Source organism: Sebastes umbrosus, chromosome 8 (genome assembly GCF_015220745.1).
Source record: "Sebastes umbrosus isolate fSebUmb1 chromosome 8, fSebUmb1.pri, whole genome shotgun sequence".
NCBI classification, from domain to species: domain Eukaryota; kingdom Metazoa; phylum Chordata; class Actinopteri; order Perciformes; family Sebastidae; genus Sebastes; species Sebastes umbrosus.
In genome coordinates this window covers 14498508-14515642 of record NC_051276.1, presented here as the reverse complement: position 1 = coordinate 14515642, position 17135 = coordinate 14498508, and the positions used below count along the sequence as shown (strand labels likewise).

Below are 17135 nucleotides of genomic sequence, written 5' to 3'. Positions count from 1 at the left end.
TTTTTTTAATACTTTATTTTGTCCCTTTTTTTCAAGGTTGTTTTCATATATGCAATTTACAGTTCGTAATTACAATAGTTTATAAACTCATTTTTAAGTAGATACGCTTATAGACAAACTCATTAAGAACACTAGAGAAAACAACTTCAACATTCAAAATTGAAATAAAATTAGGAAAAGAAATAATAATAATAATAATATTAATGAAGGGAAATATATAGTAATATCATTTACATGGGCACATCAACATCAACAGTATTTAGAGTACCAAATTATTAAACTTATATTTATTACATGTAATTTCCCTCCATTTGCCTTTTGAAACACTTGTATCTATGTGTCATGCATTTATAATTTTAACATTTCCGATTACCATTGAAGGCATCGCCTGTCTTCATGTGAATTGGAGGCAGGGTAGACTCATCTGAAGCTTGCTGCTGCCCTCTAGAGGTGAAGTAGTCTCACTGCTCTTTTCTATTATCTCAGTCGAGCATTTTGTCTTACTAATGGAAGCTTCAAGCTCTGCTGTTATGTCATAGCAACTCTATCCTGCTTGGACAAAAACATATTTCTGCATTCAGTCAGTCTCTCTGTGTCTACAGCAACATAATTAAACTACTAACTTAAAATAATTACATTGGTTTAACTGTAATTGTAGTTTGATAAACCCCAAGTCTTAGTGATACACTTTTGATAGTCAGAAATCAGATAGAAACAAAATATTCCCTGTAATTATACCTGGTTCGTCTGATTTTCTTCTCTTATCAGTTAATTGTACAGGCCTACGCTGTATGTTATTCACTTTCCATGTAAATTATGCTTTTTCACAAGAAAATTAGCTCATTTGATGCAGAAAACTTCTTCTTAATTTGGTTTGCAGAAAAGACAGCACATGCGTATTTGTACTATAATATGGTCAATATCTCTATAACATTTATTACTTCCGGTGTTGCTATTTTCAGTTAACGTCTTCTGTTCTAGTCTTACTGACTTGGTATAGATGTGCTGAAAGTCTTAGGTGACAAATTGTAAAGTGAGGTTTTGGAAAATAGGATATCACTTTGAGCATATGGATGACTGAATAATGTTTTAGCCTGTGGCAAATTGACATTTGATATAATCATTGATGATTGTAATGTAGTGCACCAGTGAGCAGTTGCTACAGTTAAAGTAATCGTGCTATTCATACATTGCAATATGATCCCCATTGTATATACTGTATGATCAATATTGCTGCTGCTGAGTTATTGGATGCCCTGTTGTCTGACTAAGTTTTCCTCTTGGGTATTAATAATATTTGTCAGATTGAATACCAGTGTGCAGACCAAACCTCCTCCATGAGTCATGACAGGATGTTTAAATAAAGATGCAGTTCACTGCTGTTCCACAGTGGCACTTGTTACTTGGATGGCTTTCCCCTGAGTTCTCATTATCCATATCTTAACTACGTTGTGAGGCAAGCTAATAGTGCAGGAGGAAGTAGGTCAAGACTGTAAATCATGATAACAGCAGTGGTGACAAGAGTGGCCAAATACAGGAACAGTTGGTTTTTACTGCAGAAAGAAGCAAGCTGCTAAAAAAAATGTTTAATAACATTTTTATATGGATTATGCTTGAACCTTGACAACATGAACCATAAAATATTCATGAGATTAATGTTAAATAGCATCATATTTTGCTGTAGGTGAAAATCAATTCTAGGTTGATTTCATAAATATGCAAGAAAAAAGCAATAATGGTAATAAAGGCAATATAATTTATTAGAGTTACAGATATGTTCAGGTGATACCGGTGGTAGAAAATATCATCAAGAGGGGATACTTCAGGCTGTTTTCCTTCTCTCTGCAATTCAATTCAATTCAATTCAATTTGCTTTATTGGCATGACTGTCTGGTGAACAATATTGCCAAAGCGTCAATTCAATAATAAATAAAAATAAAAAAGAACAAAATAAAAACAAAAACATATATATACATATATACAATTCATTAAGCAAATTGAAATATATAGATATTTAAAAAGAACATGCATGGAAGAAAACAAAGAAGTAATTAATGTTTGTGTGTCAATAAAACAAACAAACAAATAAAAAACAAATAATAACAATATATTGCAATATCAAAGGATAAATGTAAAAAACAACAAAAAACCATGAAGTAGAGGAGTAAATAAAAGGCAGAGTGTGAGTTAATCTATTATGTGTTGTTGTTGTGGTTGTCTCTTAGGCTGTGACATTCACCTGATTACTAACATCAGTCACTGCTGTGTGTAACCTATGTGGTAACCAGGCAACGACGCACGCAAAGTGACGCAGACCAGCCAGGACTTGGACAGAGAGCAGTGAAGGAATGTCCTGACCTTGGGACTTATTAACACATTTAGCTAATAAAGTGATAACTAGGATTGGATTTAATTTTTGGGTCGACTCTAGCAGGTGTCCGTACTGCTCAAATAAAGTTTAGTTAAGGTACCAGTCTGTTTCAGAGAGAGGGAAAGTTAAAATGTATGGGCGAGCTCCGAGAGTGACCTTCATGACAACAAGCGGCTCCTCATCCACAGTCGGCCCAGGATCGTATGACGTCACCCTACGCAGTCCTAAAGTATCAGGTAGGAGTTTAACTACAATCAAAGGCTCGAGTGAACAACTGTGACTGTAGGCGACTTTAGTCTCGCTTTAAAGCAAGAAATACACATCTTTTTGTACTCCAGAGTAAATGTAACGTTTGGCTAAAACGCACATTATTATTAAAATGGAAATGAATAACTGTTTTTTTGTTTATATTTTAATTTTTATTTATCATTGTCTATGGTACGACGGAGTATTAGGGCCACATTGAGGAAAAAAATATATCTGAGATTTCAAGAATAAAGTCATAATATTACGATTATAAAGTCCCAAGTTTATGAGAAAAAAAAGTTGTAATATTATGATAATAAAGCCATAAGTTTAAGAGAAAAAAGTCGTAGTATTATGAGAATAAAGTCAATATTATAAAGTAGTAATTTGATGTGTTATTTTCTTTTTTTTCTCGTAAAATTATGACTTTATTTTCTAATTACGACTTTTTTCTCATAAAGTTATGATTCTCATAATATTACGACTTTGTGTCAATACTCCATAGTACATTTGCACTTTGGCCCTCACTGCATTAGACTTATATACTATATACTTAGACTATAAACTGTGTTACCTTCATCACAATGATCAAATGTTTTGCGGCTCCAGACGGATTTTTTTATTTTATTTTGCCTAAAATGGCTCTTTTGATAGTAAAGGTTGCTGACCCCTGGTTTAGATCATTGCATCCGGCTCATGAGTTTAATAAACACGCTCTAACAAGAGTAAATGTATGTTAATAGTGAGATTACAGTGATAAGAGTCCAAATTTAATCGATTTATTCATTTATTAGAAAGATGACATAACATTCAAACAGTTTGAATCAAACGGCATTATGTTAGCCTATGCCTATGTAACGTAACAGCTGATGGTGATGTACTTGTATATCTTAACTATGTTGTGAATAAACTGAAACTGAACTGAACTGAGGTGTTGGACAAAATAGTACATCTGGCAGTGGAATTCAATACATTAGCCGTGTGATATACTGTAGATTGGGCAAGTTTAAATTTCCCATGTTCCTGTTATTTTATTCATTCAATTAAAACACAATTGAGTCAAAACAATACAAATATAAAATACATCATCTTATCTAATATAATCACAGATTTGCAGTTTTTTAATCAATCAACAACTTGCATGTTCTACTTCTGTATGTTTCTCTTTATTGCAGAAGGCTATGCTCCATTCCTGGCCTTGACAAACAGACTGCCAGTATTCAATCAGTCCAGTGAGCAGATACCAGGACCTGGACAGTATGACTTCTCACCTGTCAAGGTACTGTAGGTCAGAGACAATCATTTACATACAATTAGGTCAAGACCTGAGAGCCATATACTGGGTTAGGTGAGATTGAAGACCAGGGGGCAATATAAGCAGAAGAATTGTTATCGTCAAGTACGTAGGAATGTACAGTACAAAGAAATAGATATGGAGTACTTTTCATTCATGTTAGAATGTGACTGTCCACCAGATCTTTAATAGGGTTTTCCTGTTAAAGGACCATTGTGTAACAATTAGGGGGATTGACTGTCAGAAATGGAATATAATATTAATAAGTATGTTTTCTTTAGTGTTTATTCACCTGACAATAAGAATCGTAGTGTTTTTGTTACCTTAGAATGAGCCTGTTATATCTTCATAGGGAGCGGAACCCCTCTCTTAGCAATCTTACACACTTGATTGCAATCTCATTCTCTGTGTGTGTCTGCTTGTCTCTCTGTTGAATCCATGTCTCTTCAGCTAAACATCCATGGTGGGCGCAGTCTCCAGAACCGCTCCAAGCGTTTTGAGGAGGTAGTGTCGAAGGTCCCTGGCCCCGGGGCCTACAATGTGCTGCCTGTCTCGGGAAACACACTAAGGGCCGCAACGCCTGAAGAAGGACAGGCTGAGAAGCTTGGCAGGAAAACGGTAGGCATATGGGTGTAGTTATGTGGGTGAAGTAAATGAGAAGTCAGTTCCCTGCAGCTTATTATGTTTTTCATCTACAATAGGTTAGCTTTCATGCAGTATGCCCTCCGTGTATCTGAGGAAAACTGCTCTCTTACTTTGACCTGGTCAAGATCCACATCAAAAAGTCATCTGATACCTGTACCAAAGATAGACATAGAGTCTAGGTGTGCAGACTTTTTACTTTCACACTGTTGGTTTGAGTATCTCTACTTTTAACAATCAAATGTTTTTTTTTCATAAGTATTATTAGCCTCATATTGAACCAAAACATCCCTCTGTGCTGGTGAGAGGTCACCCTTTTCCTCTGGTACCCATCTAACCAGGTGTCTCATGTGCTGTTAGCACTACGCACACACACACACACACACAGTTAATAACTTTTATACAATAGAAATACAATAAAATGTAAAACTCTCCTCAACACTGTGCACAGTGGGCTGTATCTATCTGTGCCAAGCAAAAGATATGAATAACAGTGCCTCCTCCAAAAGTGTTGACTGCCAATACTTGCAGACGGTACCTTGCCAGTACTTCTCAATGGGAAGTAGAGGCTGCTATTTTAAAACTTTTGAGGGAAACAGTTTTTCTAGTTTTTTTTTCAAAACAGTCACGTTTCTATTGTTCTTATTAAAAGAACACCACGTGGTGTATTTGCTGTAACATTTGAAAACTCATCATATACTTTGAACATGGGAGGCAAGACAAAGGAAAGATAGAATGTGACATCTTTGGTCCATAATAAGTCAGATATTCTATCATATCTTACAATGTAATGCCTCTTATATGCGTAGCAGTCATTTTTAATATACAACCGAGGATCAGTAACAAGTTCATGATCACGATGGCGATATTGAAGACCAAAACTGTAAAGACACTGGACCGAGACATTCTTGTAGGGACCTATAACTTGATTTTAACCGTTTAAGTGACAATTATCTTTGTCCTGAATATGGAAATGTGAAATAGGATGATAAGCACAGGGAAGATGAGCTACATTTCTGACATGTATTGTAACCCTCAGTAGCTGTAACAGTGGAAAAGCCTGACCTCATTCTGTCCAGGGACAGTCGGACTAAAGCCTGGAGACAATAGTGTGTCCATTTTACCTCTGTTCTTTTTAAGCCCCTGAAACTTTGCTCACCCTTTTGTGTTTGGTGTCCAGACATAAGGAGGTTTTGCCAAGCACCCCTGTCATCATTGCTATTCATCAAATTCAACAAATAGAAGCGCCTTGCAGCTTTGTAAATCTACATTGGGCACAGCGAACACATTGAATGTCTCAGGTGGTTTGAGAGTTTAAGGCAAAGCGCTTACAAACTAAGCAAACAGTTAGTGGAATATCTTTCATTAGGGATGCATCGTTACGATACCAGTATCGGGTATCGAGTCCGATACTGTGCTCATGTACTCGTACTCGCACTCGCAAAACGTCTCCGATACAACGGCAACGATACCACTTTACAGCAGCGCGACGTTAACCTCTCGTCACCATCTTTTGGGTCCTCACGCTCCACTTCCAACTCGCTGGTCCAGAATCCCACCTCAGCCGGCATGCGCCATCCCCACTTTCATTGCGCCACGGGGTTTTGCTTGCACCTGCTGACTCGCGCGTGCATTAGACTCCTTGGTCCGTGTTTCAAGACGGGTCGGGTGGGTTGTCGACAACGTCACAGACCCCTGGTGCCTTTTACGTGGGCCGCGTCACGATGCGGTTGGGGCGCACTCTGGACAATCCACACCGGTCAACAGTCGCAACAGTACCGGGAGCGGGTAGCCTTGACACGGTGCGACAAGGTCCAGGCGGGGAGCGCTGTAAAGCTGCGGCCGCGAGCCACCTTCGCCCCGAGCCTTTCCAAGTCGACCTAGAGCCGGTTCGCGGCGCACTGCCTCGTATGCGGGACTTCCCAACCTGACGTGTGTTCAACATCCTCCAGCTGTCTGTTAACGAGGGTCTTTTGGCACAGAGAAATAATGATATCGGTACTCGGTATCGGCGAGTACTTGTACTCGGTCTGAATAAAGTCGTATCGGTGCATCCCTAGCTTTCATGCATTTTGACTGAGATGGCCTTCATTGTCGGTTCCCTTAGCTGTTATTGTTCCTACTCCTACACTTCTACTTCTGTCTTTCCTTCTTCCTTCCTCCCTTTCCCTTTTCCTTTTTTATTTCTTAACTTCTGCCTACCCTCCCTCCTTCTCTCTCTGTCCCTCCCCCAGTCTCACACTTTATTGGCCCCAGGCATTGCTCATCTACTTTGTAAGCCAGGGCATCCTTTCCATCACAAACCATGACTTCTCTCCCTGTCTTTTTCCTGCTTTTTCTCTGTGCGTAGTGGCTGCAGGCTAAAAGTCTCCGGCTTGTTCGTCAGTCAGATATCCCATCCATTCCTTCCCCGGGCCAGGCCTATGGCTACGAGGAGGACGCCCTGGGTGTGCTCCTCAAGCAGCCACCCCCTCCTAAGGACGCAAGCCTAGGGCCAGCCTACTACAATCCACTGCTGGTAAGGACAGATACACACACACACACACTCACACACACACACACACACACACACATGTACACTCATGTTGAAGTTTGAATGCACATCCATCAGAGAATGTGAAGTGTTCATTTGTGCACGCATGTGTGCTTTCATTAGTCTGCAGGAGTGTGTGTCTGAGTGTACTTACTCTGCCCGCGAGGCGAGGTCCATTAGTGCAAGGCAGATCTAATGCACCGCTGAACCCCCACCCCACCCCATTCAGTTGGCCCAAAACCCATTTCCATAGCTAATGAATGCAGCTCCACTTTAAAAAAGCCACAGCGCACCAATGCTCATCCATTTTACATGCCAACAAAGAGAGCCATTAGTAATTATTCTTCAAGCTATATTACAATATTCACTTAAAATAATGCACACGCCTGCTGGTCTGGCTCTCAATTAAGTTATTTTTCATCTGTTAATGACCAGAGGAAGTCAACAGCGTCCTTGAGTGTTGGCCGAGTTTGTGTCAACCCACCGGCGCAGGCACCGAGGCGCACTGTGATTTAGGGCTATCAGCAGTGCATCCATCCTCAGCTGTTTTTTTTCCTGTCTCAACTTCTGTTGCACTCCCTTTGAAAGTTCAACCTCCATCTCTGTCTGTCTTCCTCCCTCTGTCCCTCAATGTGACACACTGTTTTCTATAAACTCAAACACTTCCCCCGACTCGTGCTCCGTCTGAGTTCAGAAGAGTGGAGAGACAGAATTAAGTGGTTGTCTGAGGACGTAACTTCAAAGTAGCCGAGGACAACCCTTGAATGATAAGACATTAGACAGAAATCAAAAGAGCATAACTTTGTTTTCTGTCTGAATGTTATTGAGAAAAACAAAAACATCTTAATCGGTTTCATCCACTGACCCTAAACTTATGATTCATGTCTGTATTGACTGAGCAATTTCTATACTGCATCGACTGATACTTACAACTTAGTGCACAAAATTAGAGACAGACTGAAATGCTGGAATAGTGAGTAGTTATTGGCTGATACATTGGTACAGGCACATGTTATGGCTAAAAAATGACATGTGCATAATGCAGTAAAAAGCTCTTGGGCTAATTTAGAAACAGTATCACCATGAGATATTGTGTTAGTTCAGACTGTGTAGTTTTATATTTGTCAGATTAGCATAACACAGCTGACCAGATGGTGATATGGAGCACAGGCTGTGTTAGTATATAGGAGACAGAACCAGTTTAGGAAGGGACATTTTGAAAAATAAATATTGCAGCAGTTTCTAACTGGCCAATCAATGAATGAGCTACTTTCATGACAGATTATTCAAATGGGAACATAGCAATGGTTCCCACACCAAAATCTGTCGTAGGAGTTTTTTTGTTAGCACCAGCTTCCTGCTGTGCTCCACATGTCGAGAATTCTCAGTTGACATGATGGCAGCAAGCGTACAGGGCTGCTGTACGTCCTTATATTGGATGTTACAATATCACCGTTTTGAGAGGGTGAGGGTTGCATCGATAAGGAGAGAAAACATTTTTAAGCTTCACTTGTTGCCTACAAAATATGATATGTAAATGATAATATGCATGCTAGAACTTAGATAATGTCCACTTTAAATGTATTATCTAGGAGGTACAGGTGAGTAACAGATTAAAGGAAAAAACAGTGTTAAGTATTTTAAGCCCCATTTCCACTGCAGAAACTTTGCCCAGGAACTAGGAACCTTTTGAGGAACTCATTGCGTTTCGACCTCAGGGACCAGGGTGTATATTAAGTTTCGGGGATACTTTCCGGGGCCTTTTTATCCCCAAAAAGGCCCTAGTTGGGGGGTAGTACTTTAAGTCCCAGAACTTTCAGGTTGGTGATTGCAGGATGACCGTAGCTGATTGGTCAAACACCGCACCGCTTCATTCATAAAACAAGAAAGTACTCTCGTAACAATATAGGACCATTTTAAGATGAGGGAAGAGCATTTCTCCTTGTTTGTTAACATTAAAAGTAAAGTTAGGCTCTGCTGTCGGCTTCCCGACTCATTTAACATAAGTCAGAGAAAAAGAGAGTGAGATTGTGCGAGTGAGCAGATAGGGCGAGCGGTAGAAGAGACATACAGCGCGGCGGTGCTGTGAATGAGAGAAAGAAAAGTTATTTTCTGACTGTTTCATGGTGGTTACGTTCTAAAGCACAAATACATAACCATCAAACACTCAACAGATGATTTACTGTGGAGACAGACGCTCTTAGTTTAATTTTCCTCTGCTGCATTTCGTTCATTACGTCCAACATGCATCAGTAAATATATATACAGCAGTAAATATCATCACAGTGAGACAAAATGTTTATTTTCTTCCAACATGTTTTTTTTTAGGTGAAACAGGCGGGCACACCGAACTGCAGGCTGGAGAGTGAGTTTACCGCTGCGACCACCAATAGCCCTCGTCTCATGTCATGTTGCTTTTTCATACGTCAGCGGACTAATTTGCCGGATCTTTCCAGGTCTTTAGACCGCAGTGGAAACTTACACAACAGTTTGCTGGAGGAGACAGGATCTTTTTAGTTCCTGGAAAAGTAGTTCAGGGACTAAAAGTCCCGTGAACCTTTGGTGGAAACCCGGCTTTAGTCAGATGTTGGGCCACCATAAGCAACCAGAACAGCTTTATACTCCTTTGCATAGATTCTGCAAGTCTCTACTGGAGGGAGGACCATAATTATTCCAAAATATATTCCCTCATTTAGTGTTCTTTTGAAGAGTCTATATGAATAACACTTTCATTGTTTGTCTGTAAACACCCTGCCCCAGAAATCAAGTATTGGTCAATCTCTACACAGAATCAGTATTTGGCGTGAAGGTGTGAGATGGAAACGAAGACATGGGCAAGACTGTCCTCTCAATAGAACCTAAATCAGATTGAAACCCATGCTGTGTTGTGTGTATGTTTGTAGAAAGCACACCAACAGTTTCAGCCTGGGGGATCCGGCTCACACACGACCATACTGACAAAAATGTATTCTCATTTAAATAATAAATAGCCTGCCATTCCATTTTATTAAAGTTAAATGAGTATGTTTATACCCACAAGCTGTGTTTTGTTTTGCTTTTAAAAGCTCTCCTTGGCAGAAATAGGCAATTTGTGCCTCTGAACTCAATGCCAGCTGCGATACCATCACGGTGCTTGCATGTGTCTGCGTGCGATGCAGAACAGTCTTGTTTTTCTTTTTAACTTTAAGCATTTGAACATCCTTGTTTCCTATCTCCCTTCCTCAAAACTGGATTGGTTAGATCACAAGGGACAGAACCTCAGATCTCGTCCTCCAGTCACTGTTGAAGTTGAGATAAGGAGGCACCACATGGAGTTAAAAACTTTTTGAGACTCCCTGCCAATCCTCGCATAACCTGCCTCACAGAATAGAAACAGACAGTTGGGTCAAGGAAAAGTTAGAGAAGAAAGGCACGAGTTTTGGATTCTTTGATATTTTATTCAGTGAGGGAAGCTTTTTCATACATGTCTTTTTCATTTTAGTACATATGGTTTCATTTTTGAGGGACAAGCAGCAGATTTCTTTCAGAGTCAGGAATGTGAATTGATCTAAATTGGGAGAATTGGGAATTTCTAATAGATGTAAAAATTCCAAACCTCCCACAATTATAAACTCCAGTGCCAGGCTTTCTTTATGTATCACAATTAAACTAAATCATGTTTCATTTTTAGCTCTCCCTGCGATTTGTCCAACAATTTGATTAATGACCAAATACCTGCAAAACGAATGGGAGCTGTACTTTGTTTTTAGCTCTAATTAGCAAATGGTAGCTAGCACAACACACAAAGACGGATTGGGATTCAAAACCCAGTTGTCTTATTCTGTAGCACCCTTGCAATATATTTTCGAGAAAATCTCCCACATAGTATCTCTAAAATGTGTTTGACACCTGGCCAGCTCATTTCCAGGCATTGCCTCTCTCAGTAGTTAAAGCTGCAGAGTGGACTGGTCCTATCTGAAAGGCAGGAGGCAGAGGAAGCAGGCTGTAAAACTCAGAGAGATAAGAAGGGACAGAGGGTTTCCACTAGATCTCTGACATACTCTGGCATTTGGCTGAACTTTATGTTTCATTCAACCCCAACTTCATGAGCCCTGGCAGGAAGAGAAACCAGATAAGTGTGAATGTGTCAATTCTATTTTCTCATTCTTTGTTCATCCATTTATCCTCTTGTTATCTCGTTCACTCTCCTCCTACCATCTTCTTCTTCTCATTATTTCTCCCTGACCAATCCTTTCTCTCATCCACTCCTCACCTCCTCTCTCTTGGTGTCGCTCTCTTATTCTTTCTCTTTCTGTAGTCAGAGAAGAGTTCTGCGCAGAAGTATAAAGGAGTCCACTTTGGCAACATGACAGGGAAGAGAGGTGATGTGACATTGGAGGAGGGACCGGGCCCTGGACAATATTACCCTGAGATGTAAGTATTACATGTCATGGTACAGTATTAAATCAGTATTTAGTATCAGTGGCAAATGATCAACAATGTTGATCATCATATCATAACAATGGCCTAGCAACATGTTAAAGCAATAGTTTGATATTTTGTGAAATACACTTTTTTTGCGGAGAATTAGATGAGAAAATGGTTGGCATTTAAGTTCATAGGGAACTGCTGAAGTTGGCAGTACCTTATGAACTTCACTAACTAAACAAGCATGTAGCATCATCTGTGATTCTGAGATACTGAGAATTGAACTTAGTGGATAACCAATCAATTCATGTATTTGGAATCAAAACCTTCATAAATTCACCAGGGCTGTCAATCGATTAAAATATTTAATCACGATTAATCGCATGATTGCCCATATTTAATCACAATTAATCTCACATTTTTTATCTGTTCAAAATGTACCCTAAAGGGAAATTTGTCAAGTATTTAATACTCTTATCAACATGGGAATGACCAAATATGCTTGCTTTATGCAAAAGTATGTACTGTATATATTTATCATTGGAAATCAATTAACAACACAAAACAATGACAAATATTGTCCAGAAACCCTCACAGGTACTGCATTTAGCATAAACAATATGCTCAAATCATAACATGGCAAACTCAAGTCCGACTTGACTATGACTTGCCCCAAACTGCATGTGATTATCATAAAGTGGGCATGTCTGTAAAGGGGAGACTCGTGGGTACCCATAGAACCCATTTTCATTCACATATCTTGAGGTCAGAGGTCAAAGGACCCCTTTGAAAATGTCCATGCCAGTTTTTCCTTACCAAAATTTAGTGTAAGTTTGAATTGGAATGTTATTTAGCTTCCTTCGCAACAAGTTAGTGTGACAGGATTGGTACCAAAGGATTCCTTAGGTTTTTCTAGTTTCATATGATACCAGTATCTTCACACTAGCTTTAAAATTGAGCCCCCTACAACCTAGAAATCACAAGTTGCGTTAATGCGTTAAAGAAATTAGTGGTGTTAAAATGAATTTGCGTTAATGCGTGGTCACGTTAACTTTGACAGCTCTAAAATTCACATTTTGTATCATGGATAAAGGTTGGTTGGATTAGATGCTCCAGAGCGTCTAGACTCAGAAGTTCACTGCTTTTGAGCTCTTACAGAGATGTGTGCTGAGCAGAGGAGCTGTTCCACCAAAGTGAAATATTGCTTTGATCCTACAGCCGGGGCGTTATGTTTGACATTTCTCGCATAGCATTTCTACTGATGGCCACGGAGGATGGGCCTTACTAAGCACTTCTGCATTGGCCAGCACATACCCAGCTCAGCTGCGCATAAAGGAATCGACTAAGTAATAGAAGGGAATGTGTACATGTGAGCAATCATACTGTATACACGTAGGTGTAGGCAGACGTTTACACACCCACACAAACATGCCCGTGATTATTGGAATCATTTAAAAATGATTTAAAATGCTGACAGAGCAGGTCTCCTCTTCACTCCTCCTTCTCTAGTCATTCATTCTGTCTCCCATCTGTCTTTGCTTTGTTTATCTCTTTCTATTTACTTTTCCATTACACATCTCTCTCCCCCTCTCATTCAATATATTGCATCTCCCCATTTCTCCTACTTTATTCTTTTCTATTTTGTATGTTAAACAACACTTCTCTCTCTCTCTCTCTCTCTCTCTCTGTTTATTTGTATCTCTTCTATTTGTTTATCTTTGTCTTCTATTCACAAAGACATTGTCGTTGTCTCTGTCTGTTTCAGAAACGTAGAAATGCACTATGAGAATGTGAACCTTCAAAAGGAGCAGAGAGGCAGAGCTGAGCTTATCATCCCTCGCTACCACGAACTGGTGCCCAAACAAGAAGAAAAGAAGGTGAGTGTGTGTTTGTGTTGGCGGGTGTTTGTGTTCATGTGGTGCTATACATGCTAAGCTTAGATGAATGAGACGTGTAAGAGATAAAAGCTTTAGAGGACTGGGATCAATATCAAGCTCTGCCCCTGTGGGGGACATGGTCCTTTAAAATGAGCCTATGTAACTTGCTGGACAGTTGCCACTGTGACCACAAATGGCAATTAAACCTGCATTATTGGATTTTTGGGCACTTGGGGGCAGTGCAACAAGCTGTAAGCAAAACATTGACATATTATCACCTTATTAAAGTTGATATGGTGAGAAGCAACCCAATTATACTTCACTCTGTGAGAATATGGACTGTGCTCATGAGTTAAGTGAACTGGAATAAGCCTCTTTCCCCCTATTCCCCTATATGGAAGAACCCAACATTGCCTTCTATATTTGGTGACAATTTTTCCAAAATAGTGGGCAGAAAAAGACAATCTTAACTTTTGCTAACTTGTATGACAACGGAACTCTTCTCTCATTTAAACAGATTTAGGAAAAATACGAGGTACCCGGCTCACAATTCCTCAGATTTTTGCAATTAGGAAGCTTTATTCAGTCGACCCAGCAAACACTGGAGGAACCAAAGCCCACTGTAATAGAGAAAACACTGAGACAATCAGAGAAATCAATAAATGAATGTCTAACTCTAAGACTATACTCTCTCTACTAAGAGAAAATGTGAAGTTAATCTTGAGGAAATTTGATGTGAAATGTCCTCTCTGGCTCATACAACTGGAGGCATAGGCTCTTACAATTCAAGAGTCTGCATAGAACACACTATACTCCAGCAAAACTGAATGCTATACATTCAGAAATGTGTTGGAGGTGCACATACTTGCGAACCCTCACAATTATCCTGGGAGACTCCCGTTTTTCATTGCCCTCTCCCGGTTTCATCCCGGGGTCACAATTATCCTGTATTTCTCCCGATTTATGGCAAAGTTTCACACTTTTTTTCCTTTTGTATCTTAACCTGTTTCTGGCACTGTACAGCTTCTATGAGTCCTACTGTTTCCTACCGGACGGCAATAGAGCTACACCAAATGTCGTTTCCTGGCGGAAGAGAGCAGTCTATGCTCGCGACACAGCGCAGCTTGCAGCGCCCAAAGTTGGGCAATGCTCGACGTAGCAAAAAGCTGTTGTGGCTCCGCACAAGCCATTGGAAATAACAGGTTTCAGAGCGCACTGGTGCCGTTGTTGCGTTGTGTCTGAAAGGGCCTTCAGTAAGTGAGAGACTGAAAGAGAAATGGAGAGAGCTAACTGAAAGAAATACTCAAGCAGGGAAAAAAAGAAAAATGATGAATATTGGTTCATGCTAAAGATTCACATGCCAAGTTTACGCCAGAGGGGCGAATTATTCAGTTTTCTTTCCTGAGAATTAAAGGTAAAATTAAAAGTTAACATAAAAATGCTGTTGCAGTGTACTTATTATTTTATTATTTTCATTCTTTAAAAGTCACCAGAATGAAGGAAACAAAGTCTCCAAAACTAAAATTTTTCTGGGGGAGGACCCCCATCCCCCTTGGGTTTTGAAATCCTCCCTATTTTTAAGGTCTCAGGGTTGGCAAGTATGGAGGTGCAAGAGACAAAAGGGGTCATTTTTGCATATGGTATGGTCTTGTTATAAACATACCCCCTTCTGGGAGGAAATATGTTCTGTTATTTCATCAAGCTTGGAAATCAATCTCATACCCACGCCGCATCTCTGTCTGCTTGGCAACTTTAATGTTGGTGACTGCCATCAAAAGGAAATTCAGTAATCTTGCATTTATTGCTTCAAAACATGTATCGCTCACGGCTGGAAGGCCCCTTCCTCCCCCAACACTGTCTCAGAGGAAGGTGGAGATGTCAAGTTATATCCCACTTGATTGCTTGTATAACAAAATGAAATGAAAGCTGGATAGCTTGATATAAATGAGAAAATATTGACACCTTTATTGCTAAATAAATGACGATGAGGTCATCTGCCATCACTGAGGTGCTGTATACAGTGAATTCCTGACTTGCCTGGGGAGTGTCCCCATACCATGTATTGTTTGTGGAGTGTCCCTGCTGTTTGCAAACATATTAATACTCATTTACCTATGTAATTCTTTTTATCTGTAGTTGCACCCCTAGCCTTGTTTTGTTTGTCCTGTTTGTCTTGCTCTATCTGAGGGTATCCCACATACATCTAATAAGCGTACACATAGACTGATTCTCACTCTGCGGTCCTCTCAGCTCCACCTGTTGGAGAGAACACTTTTGCAAATCCAGAGCAGGGTGGTAAGTAAGGGATCTGGTCATTGTTGTGAAATACACATGGCGATTCGGCGGAGGGGTCTTGCATCGTCCAGAAGGGGTTTATTGCACAACAATGAGCCGTTAGCTGTACATTATCCCGCTTATTACACAGCTATTTACCTAAAAATCAATAATATTTAGACAAAAATGGTCTGCCAGAGCCTGACATCAGAACTGCGTCCATAGCAACGGTCTGTTATACATAGCAACGGTCTGTTATAAAGAAATAACAGACCGTAGAACGCTATGATCGACCAATCAGTAATGTACTGTGTTGTACTGTCTAAAAAATTAAAATTAGTATATGCAAAAAGAAAGTTGATATGGTGAACATGTTAGCAAACAGTTGCTTTTTTAAACAGCCCCAATAGCATTCACTTGGAGTCAGGTTTCTGCCCACCTGATGAATATAAGTCCAGTATTCACCTTCCTTACAGCTCTGTGTTGCATAGGAATACTGTAGCTTGAGTGCACTGTTTGCTTGCAGCCCCCACAGTTACTGAAGCCTCTAACCTTCAGGTTTTAACAAATTCTGTCTATTTTAGCTTATTATATAAAGTAGTTGTAATCACACTTAAACACCCGTAATTAAATTATGATGCCTTGACATGTTTCAGGAGTATTTTAATGCTTTAATTTTGTCAGTTAAACAGCCTGTCCTCTTTCTTCACCGCACTTTGATTCAGATAAATTCTTAACACAATCGGATTTGAAAACTGCAGATTGAGAATGAGTCATGATAGAGCAAAGTGATTTACAGTGAGTCAAGGTAAGTACTTTGGATTTATTCTTGATTTATATAAGTACAGTCGATTAAAGAGGGAAATGATTCAACCCCTCCTCCCTCTCTTAGTATAATTCATCAGTTTATCTGTTCACCCATAGAGGGCAGTAGAACATAAGATTTAATCACAGACTGGCAACCACACACACACACACACATATACAAATACACGTTGATACGTTGGAGCCGGTTGAGTGGAGGGGAGTTACTCACCTGCATATGAACTTGAGTGTACTGGCAGAGTAATGCTTTGCGATGCCTTATTTCTCCGGTCGGTGGGGTAGAGTGGGTGAGGCAGAGAGAGAGAGAGAGAGAAAAATGTGGGACTGGATTTTTGGAGAGAGAGGTGAACGTTTCCCTTCTGTCAAGGACTAGCACCTATGCTTTTCTCTCTCCTCGTCCTCTCCCTCCTTGAACGTTTCTCCTCTCTTTGAGGTTTTAGTTTATGTTATCGTACATAGTTCATTATACATGACATTTTATGGCATTTGTTCTACCTCTGTTTCGATAATAGATGGCTACGAAAATTACAAAAAATACGCCTGACATACTATAAATTATCCTGTGACTTTGAATCAACAACATCGCCTTCTGTGTATGCTTGTATGTGTGCACCATGCTGTATTGGGACCTCCTACCGTAATGGCTGCACCTCCATCCGTCAACAT

At 39.9% G+C, this 17135-nt stretch overlaps 1 protein-coding gene across 1 annotated transcript in view; it reads left to right on the top strand.

Moving 5' to 3' along the window:
* The window catches only part of stpg2 (sperm-tail PG-rich repeat containing 2), an 82335-nt gene that overhangs the window by 9310 nt on the left and 55890 nt on the right, over nucleotides 1-17135 (top strand). The window contains exons 2-7 of the mRNA XM_037777726.1: nucleotides 2226-2607; nucleotides 3793-3896; nucleotides 4362-4529; nucleotides 6904-7071; nucleotides 11384-11499; nucleotides 13259-13370. Of these exons, the coding sequence (XP_037633654.1) occupies nucleotides 2502-2607; nucleotides 3793-3896; nucleotides 4362-4529; nucleotides 6904-7071; nucleotides 11384-11499; nucleotides 13259-13370 (774 nt within the window). The 5' untranslated portion in view covers nucleotides 2226-2501. The remainder of the gene's footprint in view (nucleotides 1-2225; nucleotides 2608-3792; nucleotides 3897-4361; nucleotides 4530-6903; nucleotides 7072-11383; nucleotides 11500-13258; nucleotides 13371-17135) is intronic.